Source organism: Chlamydotis macqueenii, chromosome 2 (genome assembly GCF_036417535.1).
Source record: "Chlamydotis macqueenii isolate bChlMac1 chromosome 2, bChlMac1.mat, whole genome shotgun sequence".
Classification (NCBI taxonomy): domain Eukaryota; kingdom Metazoa; phylum Chordata; class Aves; order Otidiformes; family Otididae; genus Chlamydotis; species Chlamydotis macqueenii.
The window spans coordinates 72,959,935-72,976,672 of NC_141557.1; the positions used below are offsets into that span (position 1 = coordinate 72,959,935).

The 16,738-nt window shown below is 41.2% G+C and overlaps 1 protein-coding gene across 4 annotated transcripts in view; it reads left to right on the plus strand.

The window, feature by feature from the left end:
- Positions 1 to 976: 976 nt before the first annotated feature.
- Positions 977 to 16,738, plus strand: part of ECI2 (enoyl-CoA delta isomerase 2) — a 31,286-nt gene continuing 15,524 nt past the window's right edge. The window contains exon 1 of one of the 4 annotated variants that reach the window (XM_086741905.1): positions 977 to 1,050. In XM_086741905.1, coding sequence (XP_086598031.1) covers positions 983 to 1,050 — 68 coding nt within the window. In that variant the 5' untranslated portion in view covers positions 977 to 982. Of the gene's footprint in view, positions 1,187 to 15,300; positions 15,319 to 15,970; positions 15,989 to 16,738 lie in introns of those variants that run through there. The other 3 variants (XM_086741906.1, XM_010124037.2, XM_086741907.1) reach the window with 3 other exon arrangements.

The following is a 16,738-nucleotide window of genomic DNA, read 5'->3' on the forward strand; positions in this document are numbered from 1 at the left end:
TACTACAATACCTTTGGGAGGGTGCTTTCAAAGTCTTCTACAAATGTGAATTAATTTCATGTCACAGCCCTGTGTAGCAGAGAAGGAATTTGCCACTGAGAGGCTGAACCGCAAATAAATATTTTAAGTAGGTCAGCTAAAGGTACAAACCTGTACAGGTTGTGTCTGAAATTGAGAAATGCTAGGCTTTTGGATCTGTAATCTAAGTAAGAATCAAGGTGTACCAAGTGCAAAGAACACCTGTACTTGAAATCCAAGGCTATGTCAGAAAAAGTCAGCTACATGTGATTTGACCAGTGTCACACATCACGACCTTAGCAGTATGAGGGAAAAAAAAGGTGCCATCCTAATTGCTAGTCTCCAACTGTTATGTACAATTTTGGAAAACTGTAATCAAACATTTAAGAAAGGAGAGCCCAAGTTCATTAATGGCTTTGAAACATTTATCCTTGAGGGAGAGCTCAAAGTCTTAAATGCATTTACTTCTAGGGGGAGGAAAAAGAAAAAAAACAACAGGACTAATAGGTGATTTTATTGGTTCTGTTTTGAAAGGAGACTGACAAAGCTGAGTATGTGAATCATGAAGGTCTTCTCAGCACCTGACTGAACACCAGAACATCTTTCACAGAGCAGATAACATCGGCAAGGAAAATTAAATATAACCTCAGAAACTGAAAGAGCAAAAGCATAGCAATAAATAGTAATATCTTTTAGGTCAGGCAGAGCAGACGGTAGGGTTTGTTCCACCTTTGCACGGCGCCAGCCCTGCTGAGGTACAGCAGCCCGCCAAGTGATTCCTGCGGAAAAACGACGACGCAAGCATTTTTCAAGAGCTACCTAGCATGCAAAAATAGAAGAACAATGCTACTAATAGCTGTAATTAATAACGTGCTGTACCCTACAAGGCACTTTTAGGGGGCTGAGCCAAACCCACGACTCTCGGGCGGGGTTTGCCGTCTCCTCCTCCTCCCGCCCCCCTGTCATGGCGGCCGCTGCGGTCCTGACCTTAGCCCGGAGGTTGCGCTGGCCGCCGCTCCGCGAAACAAGAAGGTGAGCCCCGATCTTCCCTTGCACCGTCGCTGCGGCCGGGGGCCCTGGTGTCGTCCTGCCCCGAGAAGGGACCAAGACCAGAACCGGGACCCGGGCCCGCTCCGTGAGCCGCTGCTCTCCCCGCCGCGCTCCCGGGGTGAGTGAGCGGCAGCGGGCCCTGGGCGGCGGCCTCCTCCTTCCCGCCGCTCCGCTCCCCTCACAGGGGTTGGGGGAAGCCGGGGGTGTAAAAGTGCCGTGGGGCGGCGGGAGGGCCGGCTGTTGCCTTAGGCCTGGGCAGCCCCATCTCCCTCCTGCCGGGGCCTGGCGTGGAAACCAGGTGCCCAGGTACGTGGTTGATGGAGAGAGAGGCTGCTTTCGTCCTAAAACGGGGGAGAGCACTCTCCCTTTGGAGAGGGACCCTTCCAGCCATACTGTCTGCTTTTAAAGTGAGTGAATGCACTGTGCGAGTGGGAAACCTGCATTTGTTACCTTCCTCGAACAGGATCAGTACTCTCATATTTCTGTCTCCTGAGGTAAATGTTTAACAGCCAAATAAGTCCTTGGTTAGGCCGGGGGTAAGGCATCTGAAACTGTACTGAAATACCAAGAAGAATGCATGATTCTGTGTTTTCTTGTGGTAAAATTGCTTGTGTATAAATAAGAATCACAAAAGATGTCAATTTGCAGAGTTTCCTTTTTCCATCAAAAATAGCTTAGTAAATACATAGTTAAAGAGAAGGAAGCATGCAGCGTGTTAGGTATACTCAGTAAGCAAGTTCCTAAGTAGAATATTGAAGCAGGCATCATCATACCAATAGATTAAAGACCTGTGATTCCCTGATTGTTAACAACATGCAAATTCGACTGTTATAATGCACACTTTCATAAGTTAAATGCTTTTACTCAGGTATTCAAGTATCTCCGTTAGGCATGAATGCATCTTGACCAGAAAAATGTAGTCATTTATGCATTAAACTGTAATATTTTTCTCCAAAAGCTTTGTGAGAAATTATTTGAAGTATGTGCATGAACATCGTAAGGTATAGGGAGAAACAAAGAAAATATGAATTGTGTGATCAGCATGACCTCTGCCGTCATTTAAAAAAAATAACTCTTCAAGCAAGGTTTCTAGAGATAAATAACATGAATAGCTAAGCTGTTACAATGAGAGGGAGGGAAAGCAATTCTAAATTGGAAGATACATAAGACTGGCCTCCTTCACTAGGCTAGTGAAGTCAACTGTATTTGAAATAGCAAGATTCTGTATGTGAAATAAGATCATAAGTCAATATTAAAAATTAGTTAATGTTTTTAGTATATAATCAGAAAATGGTGAATAAATACAGGAAAATGGTGCAATTTTCCCAATGATGGAATACTAGACAGGTGGGCCTTATTTCCTGTATCAGCAGTATAGTAGCAGAATTATATCAAAGACACTGCCAGCCTTGCTGCACCAATTAATTTAGGAAGCTTTTTTTCACAGTCTAAACTCAAGAAGAAGAAGAGGCATGTCCTTGGAGCACTAGGAGAGGAAGACTTACACAAATACAAGGGCAAAATGCAAGAATTCTTCATACTCTGTCGTTTTGTTTTCTTTTTTCTGAGCAGGACATTCCTAATCCTTTCAGACATGGAGTTGTGAATTCCATCGGCTCTTCTCCCACGTGCCCACTTCTTGTCCTGCCCTGTCACCATGTGTAATTTTTCCAGGTTTGAATTTGACTGAGGAGGGGGGATGCTGACACAAGTGCACATTCGGAAAAGTCTTGTTGGGGCTCTAGCCATTCAACAGTCTTTGCATGCAGCTATTTGAGATCGGAGGCCTCACAACTCTGCTGCTATGGGGCTGTATCTGCGTTTGTGGCGGGTCAGACCACTGGGAGCAGAATGTTTGCTGCCAGGAAACCTGCATTTACACTATCCTTGTTTTGGAGGTTTCCTTTAGGCTGGTTATACTATGATTCTGTCATCGGCTGGAGGACAGCTCCCCATTTTATGTAATTTAGAAGGGATCTAACTCATATGCGCCAAGACAGCTCTGCGGCACAAAGCAGCGGAATGGAGCTCACAACAGTGCTCTTCTGGTCCATATGAAGGCAGTAACAGTAACACCCTAACTTCCTAGTGTGTTCCTTGGAACAGTTATCTCAGCAACTTTAAAGAAGGTCAGATCTTATCCAAGAACAGTCTTTCCATGAGCTACTCTTCTTATTTCTCAGCAGCTCTGAAAAGCCTTTTTCAGAGGAGCACTATTAAATGCTGGTCTTTATTTAAAGTGGATTGAAAAACAGTTAATTTTTTCTTAAGCTGTTGGCTTGTCCTTGCTTATGTGGCCTTGTTGGTCTTTGCCTGGAACACTTCCTGCTTATAGTAAATCTGTCTTTACTACTACTGCTCTTCAGCTTGGGAGGCAGCAGTCTTAAGGTTTCAAGGTCACTTCCACCCTGGCTCTTGAGCAGTGTCCCAGATTTCTTCTTGGCATCCCCACATCATCATGTGGCAAGATATCTGCATGGTTACAGCCCACCCACACAGCAGAAGCTCAGGTGCTATTAAGTCCCAGCACAATATGCAACAGTCCTTATTCGGTCTGTTCAGCCCTTTTCTACTTCTGTCTAGGAATTAATTGAACCTGCTCCCTGAACTGCTTATCCTTTACTTGTTAATGCAGCTGCTTTCTTTGGTCATTATATGAAGGGCCCTTTGATGCATTTACAGCAAAGCAGGAGATTATAACCCTTGAATCTCCTCCTTTTCCTGTCTCTGAATGCAGACCTTATAGCTCTTTTCTGCCTTCCCTCCCACTAAGCCAGTCAGATGTAAGGTCCTGGGAAAAGGCCCAGGGGGTTTGTCTTTGCTCTGGAACCCTGCATGTTGTGAGAAAACTCCTCCACTGAAAGTGGAGGAAGAGCTGACCTCTTGCAGCTGAGAGATTATTTCTGGCTTCATCAAGTGGCTGTACTCTGAGGCCTCTCACTGAGAAGAGGCTCAGTATTCCAGGTCATTTCCTGAAACTTTATTGCTGTTAATGATCTATTGACTGTATCATGGGTTTTTGTTTGCTTGTTTTTAATATGTGTGGAGGTTGTAAACAAAGTCTTTCACTGCTACAGATGTGTAGTAAAGTTTCCTGCATTGAGGGTAATTGCAGATGTCAGCACATGTAGAGCACATGTAAGCCTTACCTTGTGGAAAACCTCTTTGAATCTACTGTCGTCCTGGAGATAACCAGTAAGTTATCCCTTCTCCTGTCTTGTTTCTTTTCTCCACGTTTGGCCACGATGAGGTAATCGGCCTCAGAGAGAGTCTGCCTTGTATCCTTGCAGTGGGAAATGTCTAGTCCTTTCTGTCAATCCTATACAGATAGTTGTGATTGGATACGGACAAAAAAATTTTAGTAGCTTTGTTCTGACATTCTCATGCTGGCTGAGCAAAAAGAGCAATATTGCCTCTACGCTTCTCACCGGCTTTCCCACTGCTAGGCCCTATTTCGGTATTGCAGCAGCTGCTTTCCTTCTCTTTCCTACTGTCCACTGTCACCCCCAACCCAATCCCCTTTTACAAGGAGGAGGACTAGATATATTTGTAGTGTTGCTCTCAAGTAACATATCAGACTATATTCTTAACCCTGTTTGCTAACACTCTTAAATCTTCTGTGAGTCTGTACCAAAACACCCGGTGCTGGCAGAAGTTGTTTTTATGCCTGGAACTTTTGTCTAGATGTTAGGTCTTGCATCACTTGGGTATGGTTTCCCTCTTTGTTGGGGGTGATGAATATCAGAAGCCCTGGGATTGAGAAATAAGGGACTTTCTAAGAGAAGCAAAATCAAGGACACCTGGTGGTAGTTAGAGAAAATATGGGTATAAAAACATGGAAACAGTAAGAATAGGGGGCTCTCTGCCTAGCTTGCAGTAGAGTCTGAGACCATGACTGAGACTTCGCTCTAACAACTGGACTATGCTATAAACAACTACACACTGACACCTCTTGATCTGGGTGTGCCATAGGCAGCAGGCGTCCTGCAGCCTCCTGAACATCTGCCCACCAAGTTCCCTACTCCCTAGCAACTGGATGGAAATGCATCCTGGCACGCTGGCGTAGGGAATATGTCCATGTACAGGGTTGTGTTTTATCCACAGCACAAAACACATACCCTGATCTGACACCAGTATGCCCTGTGGAATATACTTTTTACTCCCTGTTGCTGTCTTACATGGGCTCTTGTGTTATGGTTTCCGAGTCTCTTAAGTCATCCCTCTAGGTGCTATGTTTCAGGCTGTACTAGCTCAGCTGTTTCTTATTCCTTATCAGCCAGCCAACATTTTTTGTGTGTATGTGTGTGTGACGTATTTCTGTTTATCAGCTCTCCTTGGCTTATGCTGGATTCTGTAGGTTGCAGGTACTCTGCTCTTCCTGCTTGAGAGCTGATGCTTGTGAGCCAAGTTATCTTGCCCAGCCTTTGACTAACTGGAACACAGATCCTTGCCTGCCCACCAGAAATGCAAGAAGAGCATGTAACTGCCTTGATTTTAAACTTTTTTTTTTTTTTTTTTCCCCTCCCCAATGCTCAGTCTTTTCTGTCTTGGTGCATGTCAATAAAAAAAAGTTCGGAGAGCTCATCATATCTCCCTTTTCTCTTTATCTATATTAAAAAAAATATTAAAATCAACTTATTTCCTTTGTTGAAACCTTGCCCAATTTGACTTTTGCAGTATCTTTTTGCAAAATACTGGTAAAATCAGCTTCCCCTAGCATTGTGACAGCAAGGTCACTTTCAGAGTCTTTCAGAAAGGTTCTGCGTACCACCGATAAATCTTGAATTTCTCTTTTTCTTTAAGGGTTGGGTTTCTGAAACATAGCCATTAGAGTAAACTCATCCACTATCTTTTGAAAACTGAGCCTAATTAGTCAATGGAAAATGAACAATTAAATCTCTTAATGGAAGGCTTTTTCTGCAAATACTAATGTTATTTGCATGAGTTACTACATCTTATTTGCGCATACTGGTTTACCAATACAACTTAGAAGACAAAAGAGGTAGTGCTGAAATGATTGAACAGTTGTCCGGAAGAGCATCTTAATAAACTTACGTCCTTATTTAAGCACTCTCTCTTAAACTGTTTTGAACAGAAATACACACAGCAGTTAAAATCAACAAAATGAAATGCGGAGCAGCAAGCTCACTAACTTTATGTGATTGAGCTGGATTTCACAGTTCACAGCTAATATCAAGCCAGGGTGTCCGGAAGTCTTGATGATGGATTGACTTGGAAGACGGCTTTCTGTTCTACTTAGTTTGCTTTGAAGCAGCTGATCATTGAAGTCAGTGTGACCTTGTCAGCTTTGCTTAAGTCAGCGATGGTTCAGTAGTTAAGTCAGTAGTTAAGGTTCCGTAGCAGCTTTACTGCTGAGTTCAAAAGAATCTGATAATGTGAATGCAAATAAGGCAGTGGTTAACTGCACTTTTTGTTGTTGAATTTTGCTGGGCTTGAACGGCCGTTCTCTCCACAGTGGACTCCCAAATAGCTCCCGCTTAACGTAAGGAACCACAGTTTCTTTCTGCCCTTACTTTTTAAGATTTCTCTCCCCATCAGAAGTTAGTTATGAGTTTCTTGAGGAGAATTAAATACATTTTCAAATGTTTGGGGTTTTAAAAAATTTAATATGGTGTTAGGAATTAATTTTGAGCTTTTGCTAAGGTAGAAGATACTGTCTTTGAATAGTACCATTCTAAGAAGCTACTTATTTCTTCCCTTGTACTTCTCTCACTGTGCAAATTACGTTTTGTCTACAACTGCAATTTAGTGAAGAGAGCAAGCAAGCTATCCTTCATCCATCCGTCCATTTCCTTGCAGGTTTGGACTAGATGACCTTTAAAAGTCCCTTCCAACCCAGACTATTCTATGATTCTGTCTTTACGTAGAAGTCCTTATTAGGATGGAAGTTGTTCTCTTTATTTCTGAGAAAATTTTTGGAACATTGCATGTACGAAAATATGAAAAACAGTTGAATGTCAAGATTTCAGAATTCATAGTGCAAAACTTGATGTTGTACCTGGGCTTGATATGCAGACTTAATTCACTGTAATGAACCTGGTTTACAAGTAACCTCCCTTTATAGTAATGCCACAGCAGACCCCAGGGGTCTCACTGATAGTTATCTTGCTTAGAGCGAGCGCGTTCCGAGGATTAAATCGGTTATGTCAGTCTTCTTTTTTCCACTTCATTGTTATATTCAGAATAAGAATATTTGTGATTTTTTTTTTCCTATTTCCTGACTGTTCTATTTTAAAAGAGTAACTTAAATGTTGATCAATGTGAAATAATCTGCCTAAAACTATTATATATTGATATTCAGTTCAGACTGGGTGTTTCTTCATCATTCTGATGTAGTAAATGATCGAGCCGTTCTGTTGTGATGAGCCCACTGATTACAGTTAACCTTTTTTTCGGTTCCATTGAAGTTCATTATAATAAAATTTAGACTGTAATCAGTAAATCCAGCAAAAACTATGAGCTAAGATTTTAAAAGTCTTGTTAAACCATCCTTTATTTCACAGAGAAACAGAAACCATTGCCAAGTAATTCAGTAGTAGATGCTCCACCAGAAAAGAGAAGCAAAAGCTCTCTTGAAATGGGTTCTGTTTAAAGCTTCTTTCTTCCATCAAAACTCAGTCAGCTTCAAGTCACTGAATAAGTGGTGCTATTTGTTTGTCAAGAGGTCTGGCAGTGACTAACTTGTAACAGTTTGATAAAATGCCAACATCCTGGTTTTTAAATTACCCTGGCAATTATCTTTTATCACTGAAAGTGATGATATTAAAGAAAAAAGTCACTCTTACAATTGTCAAATGGTATTTTATCAGCTAGTGCTTTTAATATGAGCAGTGTTAAGTAGTGCAGGTTAGCCAGCCATGGAAAGGAGACCGTAAACATTGTCAGTGACCTAATAACTTCATTATTTTGTTCATAAGCTACTGACTTTTTATGTTGACCTAAATACCTACAGAAAAGATAACAGCACTAGATAGCAGGTAGACATATTTAATTTTTACTGAAATCCAGAGAAAACTTGTGTGATGTTTTATTATGTGGTGGGTTTGCTCTTTGTATAAAAGCTACATTTTTTTTTCTGATAATGTGGAGTACTCCAAGTGGAAACTTCTGTGATCTAATCAGTGAATGAAGTCTATTTTAATCTAAAATTAAAAGGAAATTATCACTATGGTGTTTTAGAAACAAGTAAACACAACTTTGCCATCAGTGCTGTTTGACCACATAGTTCATGGTAGCTTTTTGACCATGGTAATGCAAAGTAATGTTTAAAACCAAATAAATTTTAAGTCCACCCTCAAAACATCTGACTCCCCAGAAGGAGGTGTTTTTTCCTCTTCTTTCCCTTCCCCCTTGCTTTTTTTTCTTTTATTTTCTATTCTCACCCCATGCCCTTGCATAATATTATTGCTCTGCCAAAAGTAAGGTTAGGTTGGAGAAGGAAGACACACAAGAGTTGTCCCTTGTAGGCCCTGACCCCGATGTAATTCTTGGTATTTGACATATTTTGTCTGTAGCTGGGGTAGCTTGCAGATGAGCCTCTTTCGTTGTGGCAGAGGGCATGCACACCTGCCCTTTGTCCCAGCCTGGTCTCTGATTGCCTGAGCAATGGCAGAGGGGGGCATTTTGCTTTTAGCAAGTGTTAAGATTTCAAGGAGGTCATAGCGTATTTTGCTCTGTGAAAGATCTTTACTAATTTAGGCAGTCAGTAGTTTGGAGGATTTTTTTTTTTTTTTTTTTTCTTCTGTCATGATCCTGCAGATTGATCTCTATGATTGGACTTCCTGGCTACAAAGACTGGATGTGTGCATTCATCTCAGTACTGGTTTTTGTCCTTGAGTGTTGATTGACTTATAGAGTGAGCCTGCCAGCTGAGAATTTAAACAGTCACAGTTTAATAACAAATGTAGTCTTCCTATTTTCTGAGTGTCCTAGAACAGCTCATTCCGATTCCTCTGCTGAAACAGGCAGGCTTTTACATAAAGGCAAGAAGAGCTACAGCTTCGAAGTCTGGTCTAGAGATGAACTGTTAAAGTTAGTGGGCCGCTTGTGTACTGCTTCAGTACAGCTAGTAGGTTAAATGTGTTTGTTTCTTACAGAATCTCAGACTAGCTGAGGTTGGAAGGGACCTCTGGAAGTCATCTGGCCAAACCCCTCTGCTAAAGCAGAGCCACCTAGAGCTGGTTGTCCAGGACCATGTCTGGACAGCTCTTTAATATCTCCAAGAATGGACACTCTACCACCTCCTTGGGCAGCCTGTGCTAGTGCTCGGTCACCTTCACATTAAGAAGTGTTCAGGAGTAACCTCCCGTGTTTCAGTTTGTGTCCACTGCCTATTGTCCAGTCACTGGGCACCACTGAAAAGAGCCTGGCTCCATCCTCTTTACACCCTCCCTTTGGATGTTTCTATACGTTAATAAGATTCCCCTGAGCCTGCTCTTCTGTAGGCTGAACAGTCCCAGCTCTCTCCTCCTCTTCATATGTGAGATGCTCCAGTCCTTTAATCATCTTCATGGTCCTTTGCTGGACTCCTTTCAGTATGTCTGTATCTCTCATACTGGGGAGCTCAGGACTGGACACAATGTGGCCTCCCCAGTGCTGAGTAGAGGAGATTCCATGCTTAACTGAAAATAAAAATTATTTCTTGAGGATTAGATTAATCATGTTGTATGGATTCTTTACTGACTCTTTGGCCTTCCAGAAAAGTGGCTGCTGTTTTTCTAGTAAGGTGCTCTGATAATATTTATTCTGAAAATATGATATATGTGACTCGTAGAATGCACAATAATTCTTGAATAATTTGATCTGTAGAAGTCAACCATTAAAACCGTGTAAAGCTTTTATTTCAAATATGCTATCATTTTATACCATGATAAATGTGCTTGTAAAATGCTTACTGCTTCAAATCTGTCAATATAGCAAGCCTGTTCCTGAGACAAAAGGATCTTCCTGGTTGCTTCTGTATTGTTTTTCTTAATTGCCAGTAAGATGCCAGATGAAACATACTTTTATTCTGGGGAAGAACTTCCAAGTTATTTGGTTTGTCAGCCACTTTCCCAGACCAAGAGTTTGTCATAATCTCTACAATGATAGCAGAAGCCAATATGACTCTGCACATGTGGCATCCCCACTAATAACTGCCTTGATCCAACGTGAGTCTCTGATCTCGTGTCTTGGGAGCTGCTGCTGTAGGTGCAGCCTTCTAAATTTATTATTTAAGCTTTTTACAGTGTTTTAGTAAGATATGACTTGAAGTCCCCTGAATTGTGTATAATTTTAGTTTCTAAAACTGACAAACAGTGCTTTATTTTGAACGCAAGACTTAGTAGTGTGTCACATCCAGAAGCTCGATTTTCTCTGATAAAACTAAGAGCAATGTATGTTACAGAGGGTATCTAAAGAGAAAGTTATCCATTTCCAATTGATAAAACTTTTCAATAACACCGTTGTTCATAGAGCAGCTGTAAATTCCGCTGTGACAGAAATGTACTTGCAAGTCTTGCATGTGTGCAAGAACTTCAGCTCTAAGCCCAAGTCATCATCAGATCTTGATTAGGTAAATTGGCCCAGGTCTTTACAGGACACCTGCAAGTGTATCTGGTTGTGAGTGCTGGAAGTAGTGCCAAAACCAAGAGCAATGTGTTACTTTGTGATTTTTTTTTTATTAGACCTAATTTGTTTATTTCTAAATTAGCTGAAAGAATTCTGGATTTGGCCATTGAGAAATACTGCTTTGTTTTTGTCATATAGCTTGTTCATTGTTCTTTGTATTAATCCTCATTGTAGCTAGGTGTCACAGAATCAGGAGAGAAAGCTTCGGACAAATTGTTTGTCTTCATTTGTTGGCTCAGCTGAACTAGCAGGAGTGTCGGTGGGTTTTCTAATGCAGATGAGGGCTCCAGCAGCTGGTTGTATCCTGATCAGAAACATACCTACTTTGGCTCAAAAGCCATTAACATCAAAGTGTACGCTTTCGTGCTGTCCATACAGTCAGCAGAGTTTGTCCTCAGAAGCCAAACAAAAATGGCTTCTTCCATTCTCTATTAGCAGCAAAATTATTTTGATTATTTGTTCATAACTGTTGTGTTAAAGTCACCTTGGATAAGGATGCATAAAGAACCTATGTGAGTTTGTTGCTCTCCGGTTACTACAATGATCTTTGAGTGATGATCAGCAAATGTCACATGTATGAATATCACAGCTTTATATTTCTCTGCTAACATTCATGTTTATAACTTTCAAATGCATTTCAGAGGATATCTGATATAAATCTTCTTGCTTCTGTAGATGTCTTATGTGGACTGAGGATGTACAGGAAATTCTCTCATGCTTTAGTCATTTACCATGTACAGTTAACTTAAGTCTGCTGGAAAGAGAGCTCTTCCAGAGATTTCAGGAGATTATCCCATTTTCCCTTCCAGCAGCTGTGGTGAGAGAGTATTAACTGTGCCTCTGTGGAGTACAAAGAGCAGCCCATTTCAGATCTCAGTGAATGCTAATCTAGATCTTTGATTCTTAGCTATTCTTTAGTATTTAAAAAAAAAAAAAAAAACTATCAAGCACAGCTGAGCCACTTACACCAAACAACATGATTCAGCTCTTCAATTTGCCAACAGACACATCATTATCTTCTAGTTTTTGTATGTCAAAACAGCGTAGGAGTGTAAAATAGTAAAAGCTGGTAAGGATTTGTACACCAAACTTGTATTTAGAACAACTATTAAAATGTTCTAATGTAAAGGAGGAAATAATTTGACTTTAATTTCTTTCTGTATATTAAAGCAGCAGTAAGTGAATTGGTTATGGAATATTTGCACTGATCTTTTCTGCTAGCTAGATGTATTGGAAATATCAGAACACTAGAAGCGTTCCTGTTACCTGAGAGCAATACATTTTAGTTACTCCATACTATAGCTACAATATGATGGGGTACTGCCAGGGACTGTGCTAGCGCAACAGGGAGGAATAATTATTTTCTTATGTTTTTTAGGAAAACTGGAATTCTGTCAACTGAGTCATCGACACCTCCATGTTATCACCATAATTAATAAAACTCTGTATTTCCCCAAGTGAACCAAGTGCATTGATTTGTAGAGAATAACCTTGGTGCTGATAAGACTGACTTAGGCTACTGGTTTTTGGTCTAAGAGGTGACGTGCTTGTTATGATAAGTCTTTGCAGGAGCCTGGTGAACAGTAGCATTGCTTTACCAAACAGACCTGTGCGTTAGTTCTTGCTGCACAAAGAAATAAAGGAGCTCTGCTAAGCTGGTGTTAACCTACTGCGACCTGCTAACTTGGGTTGCTGCTAATCGACTGCCATGGTGCGTGTTAGCAAGCCGTAGCCAGGCAGGACTCGACAGAGTGAGCCTGTGAACTTACGTGGGGAAAGTACAGACTGCTTTGCATGCAGTAGTTACTGCAAATTGGTTGACTTGTTGATTGTAAGGTGTAAAAGTTACTGTCATGAGAAGTGTGGGTTTTGAGGTTTAACTCGAAGGAGCAATTTAATTGTTTAACTGTTTCCTTCTTTTGTAGTTATTAGAAAATATACTGGTTACTGAAATTTGGACAGACAAAAACTGTTAGAGGCAGTCACAACTTATCCATCTTCTGAATGAAGACTGAATTTCATCTGCCCGTGTTCTGAATTTTTTTTTTAGTTTTAACTAATGGCAGAGGATCTTGAAAGGGGTGTGTACAAATGAGGGGAAGTGGAAGTTTCCACATGGGATGGCTGTGGAAGCAGATGTAGGCTTTCTCAAGATGACAGAAGTTGCAGGAAGATGTTCACGTACTCCACATTTCCCAGTATAAGAGAAGAAACTTGAAAGGGCAGGACTAGAAATTAACAGCTGAAGTAATTTGACTTTATTAGTGTAAAAACTGTCAAGCTGAGGTTTCTTTAGTATGACATTGTCACTGCCTACTACAGAACTCGTATTTTAAGAAAGTCTGTCTGTATAACTTACAGTGATACTGCTTTCCACCTAAAGGTCTGATGAGATATTGTAGCAGACATCATATTCATTTGATAGACACTCATGGGAAACAAAATAATTCTACAGGGGAAAAAAAAAAAAAGAAAAAAGGAAACAACCTGAAAAGGGTATATAGGGTATACGACAAGAAACTGTGTGTGTAGTCAAATGATCTGAAGTTCTTTGGGAGAAGCCTGTAACAGGATGACATAAAGAAGGAGAGGATTGCTTTGCTTCTACAGCCAGAAGAACTTTTACCCAGAACTTTTGTATTAATTAACTATCCCCACATACCACTCCTTTTTGTCCTCCAGTAGCAAAGGAGGAATGATTGCTCCAGCCATGCCACAGGCTGCTCAGTTTGAGTTAATGCTGGCAGGTGCTTCTTCTTTTCCAGCTCAGCTCTAGATAGCTTTTATGGAGAGAATAACTGGAGGACTGAGAAGTATGGCAGAAATTTTACATTAGCCCTGTCCACCTTCAGCTATACGGGGAAAGCTCTGACATTGCTGTGTAAATGCCCTGGCTATGTGAAAACTTACGAATCCTTATGTTATGTTATTGTGTAAGTAAATATCTGTTTGGATTCAGTAATGTATAACCAATGACATGATGAATGGTGATTTGAGCAACCTGCAGGATAAAATTTGTACTGATTTCCATGTTAACAGCATGGACAGTAGTTTCATCTTACTCAGCAAAATAAAGGGAAGTACAACTTTAAATTTGTTGCATGCAGAAAATACTGCAAGTGAATATGGAAAACAGTAACATTATTTTCCTAGTTACAGAGAAAGCTATGAAGTGCTGGTACTGCTAATGCTTTGCTTGTCATTACTGGGATATATTAACCTTTCTTTTTCCTTTTAAAATCTTTTTAGAGATTCTAATATGAAGTCTAGAGGGGAAAAATAAGAGAAACTGATGTCTCGGGTTGAATATCTCTTTCCAGATGGTCCAGTTATTCTTCTCACAGTTACAGTTTAAACACTGGTTTCTATTCCTTTCACATGCCTTATTTCCTAACAGTTGCTGCAATTGACAGTGGTGGCAACCTTTCCCACGAGCTCTGCTCCTGCATCCCTTGATGAAGCTGAACTAATGATCAAAGGTTGCTGTTCCTCCTCCAGATCCCTTTATTTCTCATCCATGGAGAAAAATCAGGATAATTTTGAGGGAGGACCAAAATGGGAGAAGTGCTACTGGAAGAGGGAGAGTGAAGCCTGAGACTCTTCTTGGAGTGGGAATATTCCATGGCTGGGCACTGGCAGACAAGGACTACCCCAGTCACCTTGCCAGGGAGGGCTTGTGGTTTCTCCACAGTGGCTCTGTGTGTCCCAACAGCAGGAGGACAGGGAGCCAGGAGGTTGCTCTGCTGGTTGACTTCGCAGCAGCCTCTCAGAGCAGTGGTTGCTGGTGCAGGAGCAGACCAGGATAAGTTTTGGACTCCTGAACATTGTAGAACAGTTGAGGTTCTGGCTGGTGCCTCAGAAACAGTGAGCAGGGGCTGATCTAGGCGACATGTACTGTCTTCTCTTTGTGGGGACGCCGGAGAGGCACGTAATTAGAAGCTTGTTTTAGATTATAACCAAACACATGGTGCCTTGAGGTTTGTGGGAATTAATTCCTTTGTATTCTAACTAAAAAAAAAACCAACCCAAACAAACAAAAAACCCAACCCATACAACTTTTTCTACAGTAGCAAAACAGTATTTTGTTTAATTTTCTCTTAAAATGGAAAGAACATGAGCAGAAATATTGCCACTTTCTGATGCTGTAATGCCGGGTCTGTATGAAATGGCAAGGGGTGGTTACTGTGCTGCTCGCTGTTCTGCATGAGGAACCTGTGGAAAAAACAGAACAAAAGATCACAGCACCTTGAGACAGTGATCATGGCAAAGAGGAGATGTTGTATGCGTTATCTGAAGTATTACACAAAATATACAGAAGATATCTACATCTTCTATTAAACTTATGTTCCAGGATTCATGCGAGTGACACTTTAATGTACTGCTTGCTTCTGTGTGACAAGGCTTCCTGTTCTTTTCCTTACTTGTCTCTCTAAAGCTAGTTACAATAATGTGAAATGAGCATTTTCCAGTTCTGTCAGGAGTTTTAAACCCATGTGTTTCTAGCACCACCCACTGCTTTTAATCCTAATAGGATTTTTAACTGTTTTTCTCTGTGCTTTATTTCCCCAGGATCTACTAACACTTAAAACCTTTATTAAGTAAATGGAAGATGGAGTTCAGGTATATCCATCCCTTTCTTTTGCTCAGTATGTCTGATGTTTCCTATGCAAAGAGATGTTTTGGCTTCTGTTTAGTCTTAATGAAGAAACTGTGAAGTTGCTTTAGAAGTTAGAAAGTGAGCAGCCAGCATTTTACAAAAAGTTGGCATTTTTAACTCTATAAAAGTCCTTACGCAAGTGACAGAAGTACACTGTAATGAGGGTCCCTGTCTTTAACAGGCTTTGCAGACTTTGGTGAACAGTGAAAAAGCACTTTCAGTGCAACTGACTTTTAAAATCTTAATTAAAAGCCTTATGTTTGAATGTTTATCAGAGTAAGAGATATTTATGTGAACAGGATAAATTACAAGCTTGCAGGATATCCAGAATGACTGAATGGGAACAAAAAGATGTCCAAGGCAAAGGAATAAATATGAAATGATTGTCAGCCTGGATGTTTCGGGTTCAGGCAGCGATGCCCAGAGTTCGTTTCTTTTTTCAGAGTGTACAGCTTGCAAAGTACCAAGTGAATGATCTTGCAGGAGTGCGCAGGTGTTTGCCGTGGACTCTGCCTACTCTGCCACGTTGTGACTCCTCTTGCCTCTCTCTCGCTGGTGGGACCTGGCTTTTTACCTAGCTGGAGGAGGTTGCCAGGCCCTCATCACTCTTCCATGGGTACTGGTACAACAAAGGTAATTTGTAACAGTGAGGCAGTGGCAGCTAATTGCCCACAAGGTGTATGTCTATGAAGGGAGGAAGCTTTGCGAAGGAAATAATTTAGCTTTGTTGCAGCGACTAGATGAGGAGGAATACAGAGGGGGTTTTGATTGCCTTTCCTAGTCTTCTTTTTCTGCTTAGATTGAAACAAGTGCAGGTTCGACACCAGTAATTTGTAGGTCAGGTTTCGGGCTGTCTGCCTGCCTTGTGTGGTGTTGGCAAAGTCTTGTGTGGTTTCAGCAAGGATGCTAAAATGAGGCATGGATTTGCTCAGTGAGGGAGTAAGAGGGATTCAGTGTCACAACAAGGGAGCAGCAGATGGAGGGAGTAAGTCCTCCCCATAGTAGGCTACAGCAGCCTGTCCTGCTCCTCAGTCCTTGGGATTATGGCGTGGCATCACAGTGTGGTCCCAGCAATGGCAGTGCCGTTGTGCGGGCTGACAGGTGGCGAGTTGTCCCCTCTGCACTCTTTATGTGATCTACTTGGGGTCAAAGAGCTCTGCTCCTCCTCTTCACATGTCCTTCTGAAGAATGAGGTCCTGCCCAAGATGAGTGAAGTGAAATGGTTTAATTTTTCCTTTGCATTTTCATCCTTTGTTATTTTAATAGCGAAATAGTAGCAGTCAACGTAGCCTTAGCATGTTGAGAACTGGTGATCATCACTGATGTATAGGAAGTATCCTCTGAGATCAGAAGACAGAGAAAGGAGCGAGTCATCAGTATCCT